The sequence below is a fragment of the Podarcis gaigeae genome, assembly GCF_964106915.1.
Source record: "Podarcis gaigeae genome assembly, chromosome: 2".
NCBI classification, from domain to species: Eukaryota; Metazoa; Chordata; class Lepidosauria; order Squamata; family Lacertidae; genus Podarcis; species Podarcis gaigeae.
In genome coordinates, this window is record NC_139679.1 from 12,890,464 (window position 1) to 12,910,764 (window position 20,301).

General features: G+C 49.2%; 1 protein-coding gene across 2 annotated transcripts in view; it reads left to right on the top strand.

The window, feature by feature from the left end:
- The first annotated feature begins 460 nt into the window (after positions 1–460).
- Positions 461–20,301, top strand: part of TAMALIN (trafficking regulator and scaffold protein tamalin) — a 48,672-nt gene continuing 28,831 nt past the window's right edge. The window contains exon 1 of one of the 2 annotated variants that reach the window (XM_083729023.1): positions 461–668. In XM_083729023.1, the coding sequence (XP_083585149.1) occupies positions 504–668 (165 nt within the window). In that variant the 5' untranslated portion in view covers positions 461–503. Of the gene's footprint in view, positions 669–19,284; positions 19,468–20,301 lie in introns of those variants that run through there. The other variant, XM_083729022.1, reaches the window with a different exon arrangement.

Sequence of the window (20,301 nt, forward strand, 5' to 3'; positions counted from 1 at the left end):
AGTCCACCCAACCCCAAGGCAGGAATATGCAGCTGGTCCAAACGGCGATCGCACCTGCAACCTCGGCACTATCAACACCCCGCTCTAACCAACGGGGCTATTCTCCTTCTCTTCGAACCTCCGTGGCCGCGCAATGGGTCCCGGGCGCAATGGCTGTTCACCAGAAGGTTGGTGGTTCGAGCCCAGCCCGGCAGGATTCTTGCATTGCAGGGGGTTGGTCTAGATGACCACTTGGGGTCCCTTCCCATTCTACTCCGGAAAGAAGGCGGGGACGTTCCCGGCTATGGGCTCGTGGGGGCGGGGCCTAACTGGAAAGGGCGTGGCTCCGCCGGCCCCTAAAGGGGCGGGGAGAGGCGCCGCTTGCGAGAGAAGCCGAGGGGAGGGCGTGGCCTGGCCGGGAGGAGGGCGTGGTCTCCGCGGCGCCCCGCCCCCGGCGCTCCTCCAAGAGCCCATATAGCTCCGTGCAGCGCCGCCGCCCCCTTTTCCTTTCCGCCCCCCCGGCTATGACCCTGCGGAGGCTCCGGAGGCTCCGGCCGGGGCAGCCCGACCCAGAGGCAGCGGCGGCGTCGAGTGTGGCGGGCGCCGGTGTTCTCGGCGGCCGAGCGTCGGAGCTGGAGCTGGAAAGGGCGCTGGCGGCCTCGGGGGGCACCTTGCCCCGAGCCCGGAGGGTGAGTGAGAGCCTGGGCTGCTGCCGCCCTCTCTGCACGGACGGGGCTGGACCCAAGACCCGTGTCGCGCCAACACGCGCCGCGTTCCCACGAGACGCGCTCCCCGCCGCCCTAAGCCAACAGACCCCAGTCCTAGGGCGGGTCCCATCCGGACCCTAATAATACGCCTCTGCCGCCTCCCACCCACCCCATCACTTTCCCCCGACGAGGATCGGGGCAGGAATGAATGACACCCGCCCGGGATTTCCCTCTTCAACTTCACGGGAGATGGAAAAAACACGCGGGGACGTCGCCCCCCTCCCGCGCCTCTTCCAGGCTGCCTTTCTTGGAGATGTTTCCTTCCTTCCACCGCCTCCCCAGCCATACTTTCCCTTCGCCCCCCCCCCATCTCGGATGCGCGTCCCCGAGATCAAAGTCCTGCTTAAGTCCTCCCCCGCATCCTCGGAGCACCTGCGAGGCGCGCTTCCAGTCCGCGATGGGGGGCGAAGTGGGAATCGGGGTGCTCCTGGGTCGGGACTCCCTGGTGCGGAAGGAGAGACGAGGTCTCTTGACACGGATTTTCCCCTTGTCGCCTCCTTCTGCTTGGGCGACGCGAGGGACAAAAGGAATGCTGCTGGCGCTGCCTTGCTTGCCCCACGTGGCTCACCTGGGAGATGGAAAGGGACCCCCGAGGGTCATCTATCCCAGCCCCCCTGCAATTGCAGGAATCATCTTCTCCTAAGTTGCCATTTGTGGGGACAGTCGAACTCCCTTTCGGGCTCTGCGCATTGTTGATCAAAAGGGATAGTTAGTTTGTTTTTCTCAGTCTTGTGGACTACTGTACTTATTTAGTTCAGGTGGTTTTTAATGCCTGTCCTATATAAATGGACGGGGTTTCTTGCCCAGCAAAGGTGGTTGTGAGTACAGTGGTACCTCGGGTTGAGTACTTAATTCGTTCCGGAGGTCCGTTCTTAACCTGAAAGTGTTCTTAACCTGAAGCACCACGTTAGCTAATGGGGCCTCCTGCTGCTGCCGCGACACTGGAGCACGATTTCTGTTCTCAGGTGGTCTATAAGGTGTTTTTCATGTTGAGCTTGAGCATGGATATCCATGCAAGCGCACATGCGCCAGAATATCAATGGAAACATCCCTCGGGTATCCCACAAAGTGAGAAATTAGTAATACAGTGGTACCTCGGGTTGAGTACTTAATTCGTTCTGGAGGTCCGTTCTTAACCTGAAAGTGTTCTTAACCTGAAGCACCACGTTAGCTAATGGGGCCTCCTGCTGCTGCCGCGCCACTGGAGCACGATTTCTGTTCTCAGGTGGTCTATAAGGTGTTTTTCATGTTGAGCTTGAGCATGGATATCCATGCAAGCGCACATGCGCCAGAATATCAATGGAAACATCCCTCGGGTATCCCACAAAGTGAGAAATTAGTAATACAGTGGTACCTCGGGTTGAGTACTTAATTCGTTCCGGAGGTCCGTTCTTAACCTGAAACTGTTCTTAACCTGAAGCACCACGTTAGCTAATGGGGCCTCCTGCTGCTGCCGCGCCACTGGAGCACGATTTCTGTTCTCAGGTGGTCTATAAGGTGTTTTTCATGTTGAACTTGAGCATGGATATCCATGCAAGCGCACATGCGCCAGAATATCAATGGAAACATCCCTCGGGTATCCCACAAAGTGAGAAATTAGTAATACAGTGGTACCTCGGGTTGAGTACTTAATTCGTTCCGGAGGTCCGTTCTTAACCTGAAACTGTTCTTAACCTGAAGCCCCACTTTAGCTAATGGGGCCTCCCGCTGCTGCTGCGCCTCCAGAGCACGATTTCTGTTCTTATCCTGAAGCAAAGTTCTTAACCTGAAGCACTGTTTCTGGGTTAGCGGAGTCTGTAACCTGAAGCATATGTAACCTGAATCATATGTAACCTGAGGTACCACTGTGCAAGTAAAATCCAAATACAACTTGTGGCTTTTGGTGCTATCTGAAGCTGGTGATGCAGCTGTTGGACCTCCCAAAATCTTTTTACCAGGAAAGAAAGAAAAGACTCTCCTTTTACAGGGGTACTTTTGATGGAACGCGGGTGACGCTGTGGGTTAAACCACAGAGCCTAGGACTTGCCGATCAGAAGGTCGGCGGTTCGAATCCCCGCAATGACGGGATGAGCTCCCATTGCTCGGTCCCTGCTCCTGCCAACCTAGCAGTTCGAAAGCACGTCAAGTTGCAAGTAGATAAATAGGTACCGCTCCGGTGGGAAGGTAAACGGCGTTTCCGTGTGCTGCTCTGGTTTGCCAGAAGCGGCTTAGTCAGGCTGGCCACATGACCCGGAAGCTATACACCGGCTCCCTCGGTCAATAAAGCGAGATGAGCGCCGCAACCCCAGAGTTGGTCACGACTGGGCCTTTACTTTTGATGTGTTTGCATGTGTGTCAACCTATGACCCGCTGGGTTCTTCAGATATTTATTGGACTCCACCTCCCATCATCCTTGGCTGGTTGGAGCTGATGGGACTTGGGAGTGCAGCTGCATTTGGAGACCACCACATGTGCTTTTTTTTTTGTTTGTTTTGTTTTTTTGTTCCAGACAACGCTTCTTTGCATGGGGCTTGTGGAGATGCAACTTAGAGCCACCCCTGGCTGGGATCTCCAGTCGCCTTTAAAAATGGCACCTACTTTCTGTCCCACGAATGATCCCAAGAGACTCCATGCAAAAATGCACCTCAAAACTGCACATGTATACCTAGAAAACAATATTATTGAGCTCACTGGTATTTTTATTTGTGTGTTTAATGTGGAACATGGACATCTGGGTTAAACAGTTGTGGTGTTTGGGCACTTCCAAAGCTTGCATGGGATGTTTCCTCATCTGAAGGGAACCTATTGAGAAGTGGCAATAGGGTGAGGAAATGATGCAGTATTCATTCGGCAATTTCTCCCTTTCAAACTTTGTGGTCCTCGTTCGGTTTCCTGCTTCTAGAGGTACATGATTGGGTTCCTTGGAAAGCTACAGCAACTTGAGAGAGGGAGAACTGATGCAACTATGACTTCTAAGTTGCAAGTGAACTGTGGTCTGTGTAGAGTGTGCAAGGCTTAGCAGTTTTGTGAAATTAAATGTGATCAGAAATCTCTGGCCAAGGAGCCATATAAGCTTGAGATGCCCACTATCTGTTCACAGGCAGATCGAACCCTGCTGATTACTTGATCCCAGCATCTTGGGGTGATTACTTGAACAGTATTTCATTAGAGTAGGGGACGCAGGTGGCGCTGTGGGTTAAAGCCTCAGCGCCTAGGACTTGCCGATCGAAAGGTCGGCGGTTCGAATCCCTGCAGCGGGGTGCGCTCCCGCTGCTCGGTCCCAGCGCCTGCCAACCTAGCAGTTCGAAAGCACCTCCGGGTGCAAGTAGATAAATAGGGACCGCTTACCAGCGGGAAGGTAAACGGCGTTTCCGTGTGCGGCTCTGGCTCGCCAGAGCAGCGATGTCACGCTGGCCACGTGACCCGGAAGTGTCTCCGGACAGCGCTGGCCCCTGGCCTCTTAAGTGAGATGGGCGCACAACCCCAGAGTCTGGCAAGACTGGCCCGTACGGGCAGGGGTACCTTTACCTTTACCTATTTCATTAGAGGGTTATCCATTAGCTAATGAGAAGTGTGATGATTTGTGAGGCGCTCTGAGATCCATGGATGAAGAGTGGCAAATTTAATAAATAAATAAAAATAATATATGGTTACGCTGTTTTTCCAACCACAGAGTAAAGACACCCCGATTCTCCTCCTATAGCAAGGACTTGCTTCTCTCTCATCTGTATATGGACTTATTCCTTGTTTTCCTGCGTTTCAATGGCTGTCATCTGCTTTCGTAGTCTGTGTGGTTGCATCTGCTATAACTTTCTTTTGTACTCCATTTCTGACCCATGTGATACGCCTTAGATCAGTCTCCCCCCAATGCGCTGCTCTCCAGGTGTGTTTAGACTACAACATGGGTAGGGAAACTAAGGGCCAGGGGCCGGATCCAGCCCAATCGCCTTCTAAATCCGGCCCGCGGACGGTCCAGGAATCAGTGTGTTTTTACATGAGTAGAATGTGTTCTTTTATTTAAAATGCATCTCTGGGTTATTTGTGGGGCATAGGAATTTGTGCTCCCCCCAAAAAAATATAGTCTTGGCCCCCCACAGGGTCTGAGGGACAGTGGACCAGCCCCCTGTTGGAAAATTTTGCTGACCTCTGGACTACAACTCTCACCAGCCCCAGGCAGCATAGCCTAGGGGCAAGGATTATGGCAGTTGCAATCCAACAACATCTGGAAGTTGGGTTAGAGGGTTGGAAGAGACCCAATTTCGCATCCCCATTCTGCCACAAAACTCAATCGGTGATCTTGAGTCGGTCAACATCTGTCTGTCCAACCTAACTCACAAGGTTGTTGTGAAAATAAAACTGGTTAGAAAAAGCTGCAGAGGTCACATACGTTCAAAACATTTACAGTGGTACCTCAGGTTAAGTACTTAAATCGTTCCAGAGGTCCGTACTTAACCTGAAACTGTTCTTAACCTGAAGCACCACTTTAGCTTATGGGGCCTCCCGCTGCTGCCACGCCACTGGAGCACGATTTCTGTACCTGTAACCTGAGGTACTACTGTATACCACTTTTTACAGTCATGGCTCCCCTGAAGAATCCTGTCTACAGTAGCTTACCCCTTGCAGAGCCACAATTCTCAGCACCCGTCTCAAACTACAGTTCCCAGGATTTCTTAGATTCATGGTTCTAACGGTGGTGTAAAAGTGCTTTAAATGCATGGAGAAAATGTGACCGTAGACTGCCCTGAGCTATCTGGAGGAAGGCTATTATTTTAAAACTCTTCATTTCACACACACACACACACACCCCACACAACTGGAATATTCGTTGCTCTTTCTTGATCTTCCAGAAAGCAATTAAACCAACCAGCAAACTGCAAAGTCGCTAGCGCCTTTTCTCATAGCTTTTCTGCTGCGTTCTCGAAGCAGCTCCTGAACTTTTCAGCAGCAACTAAATCTGAACTGAAGCCGGTCCCGTTGGCAAAATACAAAGCCTGTACATCTGGTACTAGCGCCACGAGCTCCGCAGTCGCATGCAATATGGTTTTCAACCACATATGTTGCTTCAGGCAAGTCGTCGGGCTCCTGTGGTAAACTCTGTCTGGCGGGATTGCAGTTAAAAGTGGCTTAACACCAGACACCCCCCCCCCTTTGAAGCTGCTGAGCAGCTTAGCTTGTTGACCAGGGCAATTTGCAGATTTGGTGCTTTTTCAGTGTGAGAAAAGTTGGCAACTGGCGAATGCCCAGGCCAGAGGTTTGCCAAAACTGATGTAGGGGTAATCCCAGCGTATCTACAAAATATGTCCAGGTCTCCTACGACCTTTTCTGAGGGATTGGTAGTCTGAGTGAAGGAAAAAGCAGAGAACTTCAAATGCTGCTTGTGTCCAGCATATTTGACTTATACAAATAATAATCATTTTTTTTCTGAAAAACACAAAAGTTATTCCAGTTAAGCTAGATAACCACTTGGATCACTGGCTTATGGAAGAAAGGGAACAATTGCCAACAAAATTAGTAGGCTAAATTCCTGGGACCTTAGTCCCGATAAAATATGAGTACAGTGGTGCCTCGCTAGACGAAATTAATCCGTTCCGCGATTCTCTTCGTCTAGCGGTTTTTTCGTCTTGCGAAGCAAGCCCATTGACAACTTAGCGGATTAGTGCTAGAGCTGTCAAGCGGCTTCCAGCGATCAGCTGTTAAGCGGCTTATCAGCAGAACAGCTGATAAGCGGCTTAGCGGCTTAGGAAAAGGGCGAAAAAAGCAAAAAAAAAAAACCCGCCGGGGGGCAAGATTTTTTCGTCTTGTGAAGCAACCCCATAGGGAAATTCGTTTTGCGAAGTGCCTCCAAAACAGAAAAACCCTTTCGTCTAGCGGGTTTTTCGTCTTGCGAGGCGTTCGTCTTGCGGGGCACCACTGTACTTGACATTTTTGAGATGCATCACTACAATGATTCACTGATCAAAAGAACCCTAGCAGTACAATAAGGCTCTAATAGGGCAATACGGGATCAGGAAAAGTAGGGTATTTTGTCTCTGTGTGTCCCAGGAGCTCTGCCTTCCCCATCTGAAAGGCCAAGGAAAAGCAATGTTGGAAGCGAGTGCAATTTGTGATCATGGAGCAGCGTCATGACTGATCACAGGGCAGGTCTGTTAAAGCACCCAACTTAGCTTTTCATTTCTTGCTTTTGTTGAGCTTGTGCCAGCAGGAGGGAACTGTAGCCAGTCTTAAAAGGCAGGGTGTTTTTATTTATTTAATGAATTCTTCTGGTTTTTGAGAAGGAGAGTTATTAAAATAGCAGGTTCTGTTAAGGGTCTATGTGTGTGAGATTGCCAGGTGGGCTAGGCATTTAGGGTTGCAGCAGGGATTTGCAGGCTGTGCTGAGTGGGGCGTTTGTGATGGTGTGTATGAAATGGGGGTTGCACTCACCGTGAGGCAGATAGGGTTCAGAAGGAGAATAGGGTATACAGGAGGCAGTGTTCGAAATTACCCAGGAGCAGGCACATTTTGCACCTGGCTATTGACCAGGGATGCGGGTGGCGCTGTGGGTTAAACCACAGAGCCTAGGGCTTGCCGATCAGAAGGTCGGCGGTTCGAATCCCCGCAATGACGGGGTGAGCTCCCGTTGCTCGGTCCCTGCTCCTGCCCACCTAGCAGTTCTAAAGCATGTCAAAGTGCAAGTAGATAAATAGGTACCACTCCGGCGGGAAGGTAAACAGCGTTTCTGTGCGCTGCTCTGGTTTGCCAGAAGCGGCTTAGTCATGCTGGCCACATGACCCGGAAGCTGTACACCAGCTCCCTCAGCCAATAAAGCGAGATGAGCGCCACACCCCAGAGTTGGCCACAGCTGGACCTAACACTCAGGGGTCCCTTTGCCTTTATCTATCGGCCACTTGAGAGCAAGTAAAGATATCTGGGCACCAGGATGGTGCCTGATATCTCCACCATCTGGGGATCAGTGGATCCTGACGGTTTCCCCATGCTAATACCATATCCTGCGGAATTCCATCAGTTCTATTTTATCTGTACGATCAGAAGGAATTTCAGGAACCGAAATGCTTTTTCTGTGCTGCCTGAGTAGGAGCAGTGAACAACATTTATAGTTAAATCTCCACCCCCATCGTTCAGCCTGGACACCTAGGGCCTTCTGGCGGTTCCCTCATTGTGAGAAGTGAGGTTACAGGGAACCAGGCAGAGGGCCTTCTTGGTAGTGGCGCCCGCCCTGTGGAACCGCCCTCCCTTCAGATGTGAAGGAAATAAGCAGCTATCCTATCTTTAAAAGACATCTGAAGGCAGCCCTGTTTAGGGAAGTTTTTAATATTTAATGCTGTACTGTTTTTAACATTAGATTGGGAGCCGCCCAGAGTGGGCAGGGTATAAATAATAAATTATTATTATTATTATTATTATTATTATTATTATTATTATTATTAAATGTTGTAGGTTCTCTTACCCCACCCCACGGCCCTGCTCACAGTTATGAAGAATATTCTTACTTTATGAATGGTCTGTTTCACCGTTCAGAAAAAGAGGTCGGTATAGGCCAATATCTATGTCGACCGTCCCTGGATCAAGTGACTTTGCTTCTTTAAGTTCTTTAACCTAGCTCAAGGTTCTCACCTGAACCAGCCAGATCTTTAACTGAGAATCCATCACATTCAGTCCATCATTTGAAAAATAAGATCTTAGAGCTGTCTTGCCCCAAAATGTCAACTAGACATTCCATTTTGGCAACTTTAACCCTGGTTGAAGGAGCCATTTGGCACCAAGCTTATATATCTGAGTTTATAACACTGGTAGTGAGACTGGAGTAGGTTTCCAAAGGTGATCTCAGGCCCAAAAAGATTAGCAAGCCCTCATTTGATCACTAAGCCACACTGGCATATTTTATAACCGAAGGAATAGGCGCTGCACGCGCTCTCTCCGCAAACATGGTGGTCCTGGCAAAATCTTCACTTCAAACCCGGAGCTATGTACTTATTTTTCCAGTACAGTGGTACCTCGGTTTAATAACAGTCCAGTTTAAGAACGATTTGGTTTACAAACTCTGCAAAACTGGAGATAGTGTCTTGGTTTGAGAACTTTACTCTGGTCTAAGAACGGAATCCAGAAGGTGGAAGGGCACTGGTGGCGGGAGGCCTCATTAGGGAAAGCGCACCTCGGTTCAAGAACGGTTTTGGTTTAAGAACGGACTTCCGGAACGGATTAAGTTTGTAAACCGAGGTACCACTGTACTTACTGCCTTAGACTTTAACGGAGCAGGAAAACCTTAACTATTGAACCGCTGCTCAAAATTTCACCCAGTTACTTTCCTTGAGAGGCCTGAATAAGAGTCACACTAGTTTTCACCAAAATGGGAAGTAAATAAATGATCCAGCTATTTTTAAAATGGGAGGTGGAAGCCTCTGTTACAGACCATCTTTATATTGCTGAACCTCTTCCAATTCTTACTGGATCGGTTTGAAACTTTCCTGCATTCGCAGACCCCATTGGGTGGATCAGCGGTGCCAAGTTTCAACATATTAGTTCAACAGGTGCCATTTTTAAATAAAGTATAAGAGTTTTGGGTCTTAGGGTGGCAAAGCTTCCTTTTTGCAAAGTTTTCTCCAAGCCTTCTCCCCTCCCCCTGTAAAACCTTTGATGCCCTCATTACCGGATCCCAGACCCGGCTTTGGCGTGGCTCCTTCAGGGTTGAATTACTAAAGCACAAAGTATGCGCGTACCACATCAGTTGCAAAAAGGGACGCCTGCCTGTTTCCTTTTCCTCTTTAAAGTTCACAGGCACAAGGTCCTTCTCATGCTTTGCTCAGTGCTCCTGTGTCTTTTTTAAAAGGTTAAAAGTCGCCTGAAGAGCATTCTGTTGTATGAAAAAACCTCGCATTGGTGCTTTAACTTGTGTCCCATACCACATTCAGGTCTGTTCCCTGATTTAAATTAAATTTTAAAAGTTCCTTAAGGTTTTTTCCGCTTTTTGTGAGGTGTTTGTTGTACAAAATTCCTTCATTTAATCTCCACCTCTATGGAGTTTTCCCTTCTTCTCTCAGTTCCACTAACACAGGCTGGGATAGCAGGCTTGTTGGTTTTTGAATGTCTGGTGTAGATTTTTTTCAATTTCGTTGTTCTGTATGGGACAAAGACAATAAAGATTACCGTTTCGTATCGTATTGTGGTCAGAAAGTGACCTGTTTTCTTCATCCACAATAATAAATCACTGGGTGTCAATATAAAGTTGATTCTTCCGGCAGACTGATTGTGGCTCTGAGAAAAAGGTGAATTCTCTGTCCAGTGGGTGTTTAAATCTCCATATGTCAATCAAATTAAAGTTTTCCACCAATTTAAAAAAGGTTACCGGTAGTCTCCCTTCCTTATTTTCAGTTTTCCTTATTGTCCTATCCATTTCTAGGGAGATTACCCCCATTAGTATATCCAAGTAGAATTATCTTCTGGTCCGTGAATTCAAACATTCTTCTAATGTTTTATAAAATTCCGTGCATAAATTCCAACTATTACTAATTTCTCACTTTGTGTGATCCCCGGGGGATGTTTCCATTGATATTCTGGCGCATGTGCGCCTGCATGGATATCCATGCTCAAGTTCAACACGAGAAACATCTTATAGACCATCTGGAAACCCCCTTTGCCAACAACCCCTCTAAGGAAAGTTATTGTGATGGGTCTTTTACAGTGGTGCCTCGCTAGACGAAAAGAATTCGTTCCGCGATTCTCTTCGTCTAGCGGTTTTTTCGTCTTGCGAAGCAAGCCCATTGACAGCTTAGCGGATTAGCGCTACAGCTGTCAAGCAGCTTCCAGCGATCAGCTGTTAAGCGGCTTATCAGCGGAACAGCTGATAAGCGGCTTAGCGGCTTAAGAAAAGGGCGAAAAAAGCGGGGGGGGAAACCGCGGTGGGGTGCAAGATTTTTTTCGTCTTGCGAAGCAACCCCATAGGGGAATTCGTTTTGCGAAGCGCCTCCAAAACGGAAAACCCTTTCGTCTAGCGCAGGGGTCGGCAACCTGCGGCTCCGGAGCCGCATGCGGCTCTTTAACGCCTTTGCCGCGGCTCCGGGGTGGAGGCGAGGGGAGGAGGCGCATTTTCCTTTGTTCCCGTGCAGTCGCTGTCATCTGTGAGGCGGCGGCGGAGAGCAGAAGGCAGCGCCACTCTCCTCGCGAGTTGGGCGCAGGGCAGCGGCAGCAGGAAGGCTCCCCAAGGGCCGAGCGGCACGCGCCCGCCTTCCCCGTGAGCCATTGTTTTTAGTGCGCCTCCTTTCACTCATTGTTGCCCCGCGCGGTGAAGCGACCCCGGGTTGGGAGCCGCCAGGATCTCTGGAGCGAGTCCTCTTTCGGGGGTTGTGGGGGCTCCCAGCAGCAGCAGCTCCCGGCGGGAGCTCCTGCAGGGTGCGCAAGGCTTGCAGACACTCGCCCGAAGCACGGGGAGCCCTCCGGAGGGCTCCCTGTGCTTCGGGCAACAGGCTGCCGCCCCAAGCCTCGCGCGCCCGACGGGAGCTCCTGCCGGGCGCGCAAGGCATGCAGACACTCGCCCGAAGCACGGGGAGCCCTCCGGAGGGCTCCCTGTGCTTTGGGCAACAGGCTGCCGCCCCAAGCCTCGCGCGCCCGACGGGAGCTCCTGCCGGGCGCGCAAGGCTTGCAGACACTCGCCCGAAGCACGGGGAGCCCTCCGGAGGGCTCCCTGTGCTTCGGGCGGCAGGCTGCCGCCCCAAGCCTCGCGCGCCCGACGGGAGCTCCTGCCAGGCGCGCAAGGCTTGCAGACACTCGCCCGAAGCACGGGGAGCCCTCCGGAGGGCTCCGCGTGCTTCGGGCGGCAGGCTGCCGCCCCAAGCCTCGCGCGCCCGACGGGAGCTCCTGCTGGGCGCGCAAGGCTTGCAGACACTCGCCCGAAGCACGGGGAGCCCTCCGGAGGGCTCCCTGTGCTTCGGGCAACAGGCTGCCGCCCCAAGCCTTGCGCGCCCGACGGGAGCTCCTGCCGGGCGCGCAAGGCTTGCAGACACTCGCCTGAAGCACGGGGAGCCCTCCAGAGGGCTCCCTGTGCTTCGGGCAACAGGCTGCCGCCCCAAGCCTCGCGCGCCTGGCGGGAGCTCCCGCCAGGCGCGCAAGGCTTGCGGACACTCGCTGGGGCTGCAGGCTGCTGCCCGCAAGCCTTGTGAGCCTGTGGGAACTCCCGCCGGGCTTGCAAGGCTTGCGGATAGCTTCCTGAAGCCTGGAGAGCGAGAGGGGTCGGTGCGCACCGATGCCTCTCGCTCTCCAGGCTTCAGCGAAAGCCTGCATTCGCACCATAGGACGCACACAGATTTCCCCTTCATTTTTGGAGGGGAAAAGTGCGTCCTATGGAGCGAAAAATACGGTATATAGCATGTCTTTGTTGCTGGCTGATTTGCTGCTATTGCTTTGCAATTTGCAGCTACTGTTTTGAAGGGGAGTGAAGAACACACACTCAAAAAAAGGTAACTTGTTAATATAACGTTTATTTCTATGAGGAGGAGTAATTCTGAGGGGTCAAACAAAAAATAATTAAAAAGTGTCAAAAAAGTTATTTTTATAATGACGAGGATAACATTGGGCTAAGAAACAATGTATGCAGTGTTATATTTGTTTTAAATGTCGCAATGGTTTTGCGGCTCCCAGTTGTTGTTTTTTCTTCGGAAACGGGTCCAAGTGGCTCTTTTTGTCTTAAAGGTTGCAGACCCCTGGTCTAGCGGGTTTTCCGAAAAAGAAAAGGCTAGCTGATGTTCACCTGGACTTGCTGTTTAAGAACCCACAGGTCCTCACCAAACATCATTATTAACATCATAGAGTTGGAAGAGACTCAAGGACCTAGTCCAAACCCCCACAAATGCAGGAATCTCAGCTAAAGCATCCATGACAGATGGCCAGCCAACCTCTGCTTAAAAACCTCCAAGGAAGGAGAGTCCATCACCTCTCATGGGAGTCTGTTCCACTGCTGAACAGCTCTTATTGTCAGAAAGTTTTTCTGAATGTTTAGTCGGAATCTCCTTTCCAGAAACTTGAAGCCATTGGTTCGAGTCCTACCCTCCAGAGCAGGAGAAAACAAGTACCGTATATTTTGCTCTATTAGACTCACTTTTTCCCTCCTAAAACGTAAGGGGAAATGTGTGTGCGTATTATGGAGTGAATGCAGGCTGCGCAGCTATCCCAGAAGCCAGAACAGCAAGAGGGATTGCTGCTTTCTCTGTGCAGCGATCCCTCTTGCTGTTCTGGCTTCTGAGATTCAGAATATTTTTTATCTTGTTTTTCTCCTCCAAAAACTAGGTGTGTCTTGTGGTCTGGTGTGTCTTATAGGGCGAAAAATACGGTATGTTCCCTCTTCCACGTGACAGCTCTTAAGATATTTGAAGATGGCTATCATATCTCCTATCAGTTTCCTCTTTTCCAGGCTGAACATACCCAGCTCCTTCAAGCGTTCCTCATAAGACATAGTTTCCATTTATTATTATTATTATTATTATTATTATTATTATTATTATTATTATTATTCTGCCCATCTGGCTGAGTTTCCCCAGCCACTCTGGTCGGCTGCCAGCGGGATATTAATAATAATAATAAAGCGCTAAAACATAATAATAATAATACAGTCATACTTTGGGTTACAGGCCCTTCAGGTTGTGTTTTTTCCGGTTGTGGACTGCCGAAACCTGGAAGTACTGGAACGGGTTACTTCTGGGTTTCAGGCGGTCGCGCATGTGCAGAAGTGCTAAATCTCGCTTTGCGCATGCGCAGAAGCACCGAATCACAATGTGCGCAGATGCGCCGCTGCAGGTTGCGGGTGCTGCAGGTTGCGAACGTGCATCCCGCATGGATCGCGTTCACAACCCAAGCGTCCATTGTAATAATTATAATTATAATATATCCTGCCAATCTGGCTGGGTTTCCAGCACATATAAAAACACAATAAGGCGTCAGGCATTAAAAACTGCCGTGTAGTTATTTATCTCCTTGACATCTGATGGGAGGTTGTTGGGTGCCACTACTGAGAAGGCCCACTGCGATGAACAATTGGACCACTTTAACTGTCCAAAGAATCCAGAGAACTGTAGTTTAAGGGCACTGGGAATTGTAGCTCTGTGATGAACCAGGATTTTTTTTTTGCAAGCAGGGAGCCATGACTGTTAAAGTCATGTAAATGTGCTTTCAATGCATGGTGCAGGGGTAGCCTCTAAGCCAGGGGTCCCCAACCTGTGGCCCATGGGCCACAAGCGGCCCACAGAAGCCATTTAACTGAGCCGCCCGCTCGGTGAGTCCCCACACGCTGCACTAAACCGGCGCAGTGCGGCGCAGAGACTCCAGAAATTGCGTTTGCGTATGTCCACGGCGCCGGAAATCGCTTCTGCGCATGTCTGCGGTGCCGGAAATCGCTTCTGCGCATGCCCAGAGGCCGGAAATCGCTTCTGCACATGTCCGCGGCACCAGAAATTGCTTCTGCGCATGCCCAGATGCCGGAAATCGCTTCCGGGCATGTCCGTGGTGCCGGAAATCGCTTCTGTGCATGTCCGCAGCGCCGGAAATCACTTCTGCACATGTCCAGGCGCCGGAAAACGCTTCTGCGCATGCCCAGGCACCAGAAATTGCTTCTGTGCATGTCTGTGGTGCTGGAAATAGCTTCTGCACATGCCCAGCTGCCAGAAATCACTTCTGCGCATGTTCACGGTGCTGGAAGTCGCTTCTGTGCATGCACAGAGGCCGGATAACGCTTCTATGCAGGTACGATTTTCGGCGTCTGGGCGTGCGCAGAAGCAATTTCTGGCGCCGTGGACATGTACAGACACGATTTCCGGCGTCGCACTGTGTCCGGCCCTCGGAGGATCTCCGCAGGAGTGATCTGGCCCCTGCCCAGTACGCCTTGCCTACCACTGCTCTAAGCTGTAGCGTAAATATAGCCCTGCAGAGGCAATTTGGCCGCCAAGCGCTACGTCTCTGAGCCGAAGTTTGTGTTGGTTGCGGCAACAGTTGGGGGAAATAAGGACTCATTTCCTGTGCAGCTCTGCACATCCCATAATAGTATCCTGTGGCTATGGCAGCCTGTTACTGCACGCAGAGATAACAGCTGCTGAAAGGAACTTTGAAAGCTGCGAGCTATTGTACAAATGGGCTTGAGCCTGTCTAGAAATAAGTTCCGTTAACCAAGTTATACAATTTGTTGCCTTTAATAGGGGGGCGGGAGACGGAGCGGGGGTGCAACTGCTGCGAGGGGAATGACGTCAGTGCAAAAAAAAGAGGCCCCCTCCAAACACCTTGACATCACTGTTTTTCAGAACAGGAATGACATAAGTGTAAAGAAGCAGAACAATTGTGTCAGGGACTTGTGTGGTGGTGGCTAATTTGCGAAGTTGTTTCAAAACAAGCCTTCCTTGCAAGCTTCAGAAACTGTTCTGAGGTTGGGAGCAGAACTGTGGAAGTTTTTTCAATTGCTCCTGAAAAAAGCTTTAAAAAAAACCAACAGTAATGTATCCCCAAAGCAGAAATTTGTGTACTTTCTTTTTTTTTTTTCTTTTTTTCCATTTTGTGCAATTTCTGTATCAAGCTGTACGGATGCTCTATTAAAACCCACCTGGTTTGTTGCTGGTTCTACCTCTGGGGTGAATCCGGAGGCAAAGAATTATTCGTATTTTGCGGCATTCCACGTACATCTGCGTCCTTCAGATGTCCAATAGCTGAACTCTGTTTCCTTCAGAGTTAAAATGGGAGAGATGGGCTTCACTATTGCACCCCAAACAGCCAGATTCAAGGGTGCTAAATTCTTATTATCTCTCTTCACAAGGAGTGCAAAGTGTGCCTTTTTACAGTTCTCAACACACCTCCTGATTAGGAGGAGGAAACTTCATAGCAGCCATTCCTACCGATATCTCAATAATAATAATAACAATAATAATAATATATTACAGTGGTACCTCTGGATGCGAACGGGATTCGTTCTGGAGCCCCGTTCGCATCATGAGCAGAACGCAACCCGCATGTGCGTGCATCAAGATTCACTGTGCATGCGCATGATGTCATTCTGAGCGTCTGCGCGAGCGGCGAAACCCAAAAGTAACCCATTCCGTTACTTCCGGGTGGCCGCGGGACGCAACCTGAAAAGATTTAACCCGAAGCGACTTTAACCTGAGGTATGACTGTATTTTAATGGACCTTTTAAAGAGGGTAAAAGAGCGCAAAATATGGTCTGAAGCTCAACATCAAAAATACGAAGATCATGGCCACTGGGCCCATCACCTCCTGGCAAATAGAAAGGGAAGAAATGGAGGCAGTGAGAGATTTTACTTTCTTGGGCTCCATGATCACTGCAGATGGTGACAGCAGTCACAAAATTAAAAGACGCCTGCTTCGTGCAACAAAGGCAATGGCAAACCTAAATAGCATCTTAAAAAGCAGAGATATCACCTTGCCAACAAAGGTCCGTATAGTTAAAGCTATGGTTTTCCCAGTAGTGATGTATGGAAGTGAGAGCTGGACCATGAAGAAGGCTGATCGCCGAAGAATTTATGCTTTTGAATTATGATGCTGGAGGAGATTTTTGAGAGTCCCATGGACTGCAAGAAGATCAAACCGATCCATTCTTTAAGGAAATCAGCCCTGAGTGCTCACTGGAAGGTCAGATCGTGAAGCTGAGGCTCCAATACTTTGGCCACCTCATGAGAAGAGAAGACTCCCTGGAAAAGACCCTGATGTTGGGAAAGATGGAGGGCACAAGGAGAAGGGGACGACAGAGGACGAGGTGGTTGGACAGTGTTCTCGAAGCTACAAACATGAGTCTGACCAAACTGCGGGAGGCAGTGGAAGACAGGAGTGCCTGGCGTGCTCTGGTCCAGGGGGTCACGAAGAGTCGGACATGACTAAACGACTAAACAACAACAACAAATGACAGTATTTATACCCCACCCATCTGGCAGGGTTTCCACAGCCACTCTGGGAGGCTCCCAACCGAATATTAAAAACACAATACAGCATTAAACATCAAAAACTTCCCTAAACAGGGCTGCCTTCAGATGTCGTTCATTCATTCAATCCAGCGGTTGTCAACCTGGTCCCTATTGCCGACTAGTGGGCGTTTCAGAATTCTAGGTGGGTGGTAGGGGTTTCTATGGCACAAGACTAGTGGGTGGTAAGGAAATTTTACCATCAAGAAAGATGCATTAGTGGGCAGTAGGTATAAAAAGGTTGACTGCCCCTGATTCAATCAATCGTTCCATTCCACTATCCTCCTTTCTGTCAAGGAACTGAGGGCAACAGAAATAATTATTTCTTCAACATCTTCACTTAATTTATCATCACAACAGCCCTGTGAGGTTGCTCGGATTAGGCTAGGTATGGCCAAATTTAACCCTCCATATGTTTTGGGACTACAACTCCCATCATCCCTAGCTAAAAGGACCAGTGGTAGGGATGATGGGAATTGTAGTCGCAAAAACATCTGGAGGGCCAGTACAGTGGTGTCTTGGTTCTCAAACTTAATCCCTTCCGGAAGTCCATTCTAAAACCAAAGCGTTCCAAAACCAAGATGTGCTTTCCCTTAGAAAGTAATGCAAAACGGATTCATCCGTTCCAGACTTTTAAAAACAGCCCCTAAAACAGCAATTTAACATGAATTTTTCTATCTAACGGGACCATTGATCCATAAAAGGAAAGCAATAATCCATGTTACTGTACTATAAAATGAATAAAACAGTATTGTAGATGATAAAAATTAGAATCAAAAATTTTTCTTACCTGCACTGATGATAGTCGTTGTTTGGATTGGGGGGCTTTTATCCATTTCTGCAGTCACACAGTCAATCATTCAATCAGTAGCTGAACTGGGATCCACACAGTCACAAAAACAAATTAACTGAAAAAGCACCAAATATAAGCTCCAAATATCACCTCAGAACACTGCAATCGGAAACGGAAGGCTTGAATTACAATGGTGGGGTGCAAATTAACAGCACAACAGGAAACACAGGGGGACACCTACTTCCAGTTTTGCAGTGTTTGGGTTCCAAGTTGTTCGTGAACTAAGCTGTTTGAAAACTGAGGTACCAGTGTGTACCCTTCAGTGCCTCTCCCCAGCTTTTGCTCCCTGTTCTCTCTCACACTGAATTTGCAATGGATGTAAATAATAATAATAATAATAATAATAATAATAATAATAATAATAATAAATTTTATTTATATCCCGCCCTCCCCAGCCGAAGCCGGGCTCAGGGCGGCTAACAACAATAAAACAGTACAAAAGTACAGCACAAACAACATTCTAAAATCATTTATTATAAAATTAATTAAATTCAAGCCACTGGCCACCATTGGGCCAGAGCTCCGTGAAAATTGCCGAGGGAGGGAGTCAGGCTCTGCCCTGGCCAAAGGCCTGGCGGAACAGCTCTGTCTTGCAGGCCCTGCGGAAAGATGTCAAGTCCTGCAGGGCCCTAGTCTCTTGTGACAGAGCGTTCCACCAGATCGGAGCCACAGCCGAAAAAGCCCTGGCTCTCGTTGAGGCCAGCCTAACTTCTCTGTGGCCTGGTGTCACAGTCGGATGCAAGGAAAGCTGTTTCATAGGAGTTCCAGCTTAAAACTGCCCTGTTTAACAAGTTGCTGTGCGCTTCAACATGGATCCTTTGGGTAGGCTGGAAAATGCCAATTTTTAAAATTCATGGCAGAAACCAGGGTGCAACCGGTGACAGGGCAAAACTCCCCCCATCTTCTTTCTCAGTGCTGAGCCTTGGATGGTGTGGCTTTGGTAAATGTTCAGCGCAAATCTCAGTTTACTCATCACCCAACCACTGCTGTTTGCCTGTAACACATTTGGGGACTGAGAGGCAAGAACGCTTCCACATAGGTTGTGAGCCCAGGCATTCTCCCTCACACACAATTTGCCATACCCTCCAATGTTTCTCTGATGGAAACAGGGGTGTCCGTTGTCGTTACATAGCACAAGCATGTACATCACGATTCACAATATGTCTTCGGGACAGAAACTATGGAACCGGTATCACGATTTCAAACTGCTTTGAGCGATAGCTCAGTCAGTAGAGCATGAGACTCTTAACCTCAGGGTTGTGAGTTTGAATCTCACACTGGGGACTCAGCTACATTGGCAAAGAATAAAGCACTTTATATGCATTGTTTGTGGCGCCATGGGTTAAACTACAGAGCCTAGGACTTGCCGATCAGAAGGTCGGCGGTTTGAATCCCCGCAACGGGGTGAGCTCCCGTTGCTCGGTCCCTGCTCCTGCCAACCTAGCAGTTTGAAAGCACGTCAAAGTGCAAGTAGATAAATAGGTACCACTCCGGCGGGAAGGTAAACGGTGTTTCTGTGCGCTGCTGTGGTTCGCCAGAAGCGGCTTAGTCATGCTGGCCACATGACCTGGAAGCTGTACGCCGGCTCCCTCGGCCAATAAAGCGAGATGAGCTCCGCAACCCCAGAGTCGGCCACGACTGGACCTAATAGTCAGGAGTCCCTTTACCTTTATGCATTGTTTATGCATTCTAACAATGTGACAACAGATGGCGCTGTGGAGATCCTTTCTTGCCAACCTGATTTCTCGAAGTTTGCAATGCGTTTAACTGGAACGCTTCTTGGATGTGTCTAGATCCAGCCTGGGCAAAAGATTCCTGCATTGCTGGGTTTCGATTAGTTGACCCCCTTCCAACTCGACAAGTCTGTGATTCTCCAATATACAGTGATACCTTGGTTCTCAAACGCCTTGGTACTCAAACAACTTGGAACCCAAATCCTGCAAACCCGGAAGTAAGTGTTCTGTTTTGCGGACTTTTATTGGAAGCCGAACGTGCTTTGTTTTGAGTGTTATGCTTTGAGTGCCGCACTTCAGTTTTGAGTGTTACGCTCTCTGTTTTTGCTATTTATTTTGTGTTTTTGTTTTCGTGGCTCTTTCTTGTTTTGTTCTTGTGACTTTGTGGAACCCAGACTGTGTGACTGAAGTACACTGTTTACCGTTTTCATTTTATGGACCAGTGGTCTCGTTAGATAGTAAAAATCATGTTAAATTCCTGTTTTAGGGGTTGTTTTTAAAAGTCTGGAACGGATTAATCCGTTTTGCAGTACTTTCTGTGGGAAAGCGCTCCTTGGTTTTGGAATGCCTTGGTTTTGGAACTGACTTCTGGGACGGATTGAGTTTGAGAACCAAGCCACAGTGGTACCTCGGGTTACGTACTTAATTTGTTCCGGAGGTCCGTTCTTAACCTGAAACTGTTCTTAACCTGAAGCACCACTTTAGCTAATGGGGCCTCCCACTGCCGCACAATTTCTGTTCTCATCCTGAAGCAAAGTTCTTAAGCCGAGGTACTATTTCTGGGTTAGCAGAGTCTGTAACCTGAAGCGTATGTAACCCCAGGTACCACTGTACTACTGTATCAATATATCACCCAGCCCTACTGCGAGCATGTGTGCCATATTGGGGCTGAAAATTGAGAGCCCGAATTCTGCTACTGCTGACCTATGGCCGTTTCCCAGAGTGAAGTCCCCTGATTCAGGTGCCTCCCCGGGGTGTCCCAGCAGGGGTGGGGTGCCATCTGGGTCCCCCCTTCAGACTGCCTGATCTCTTTTCTCCTTGTTTGCTCTTGC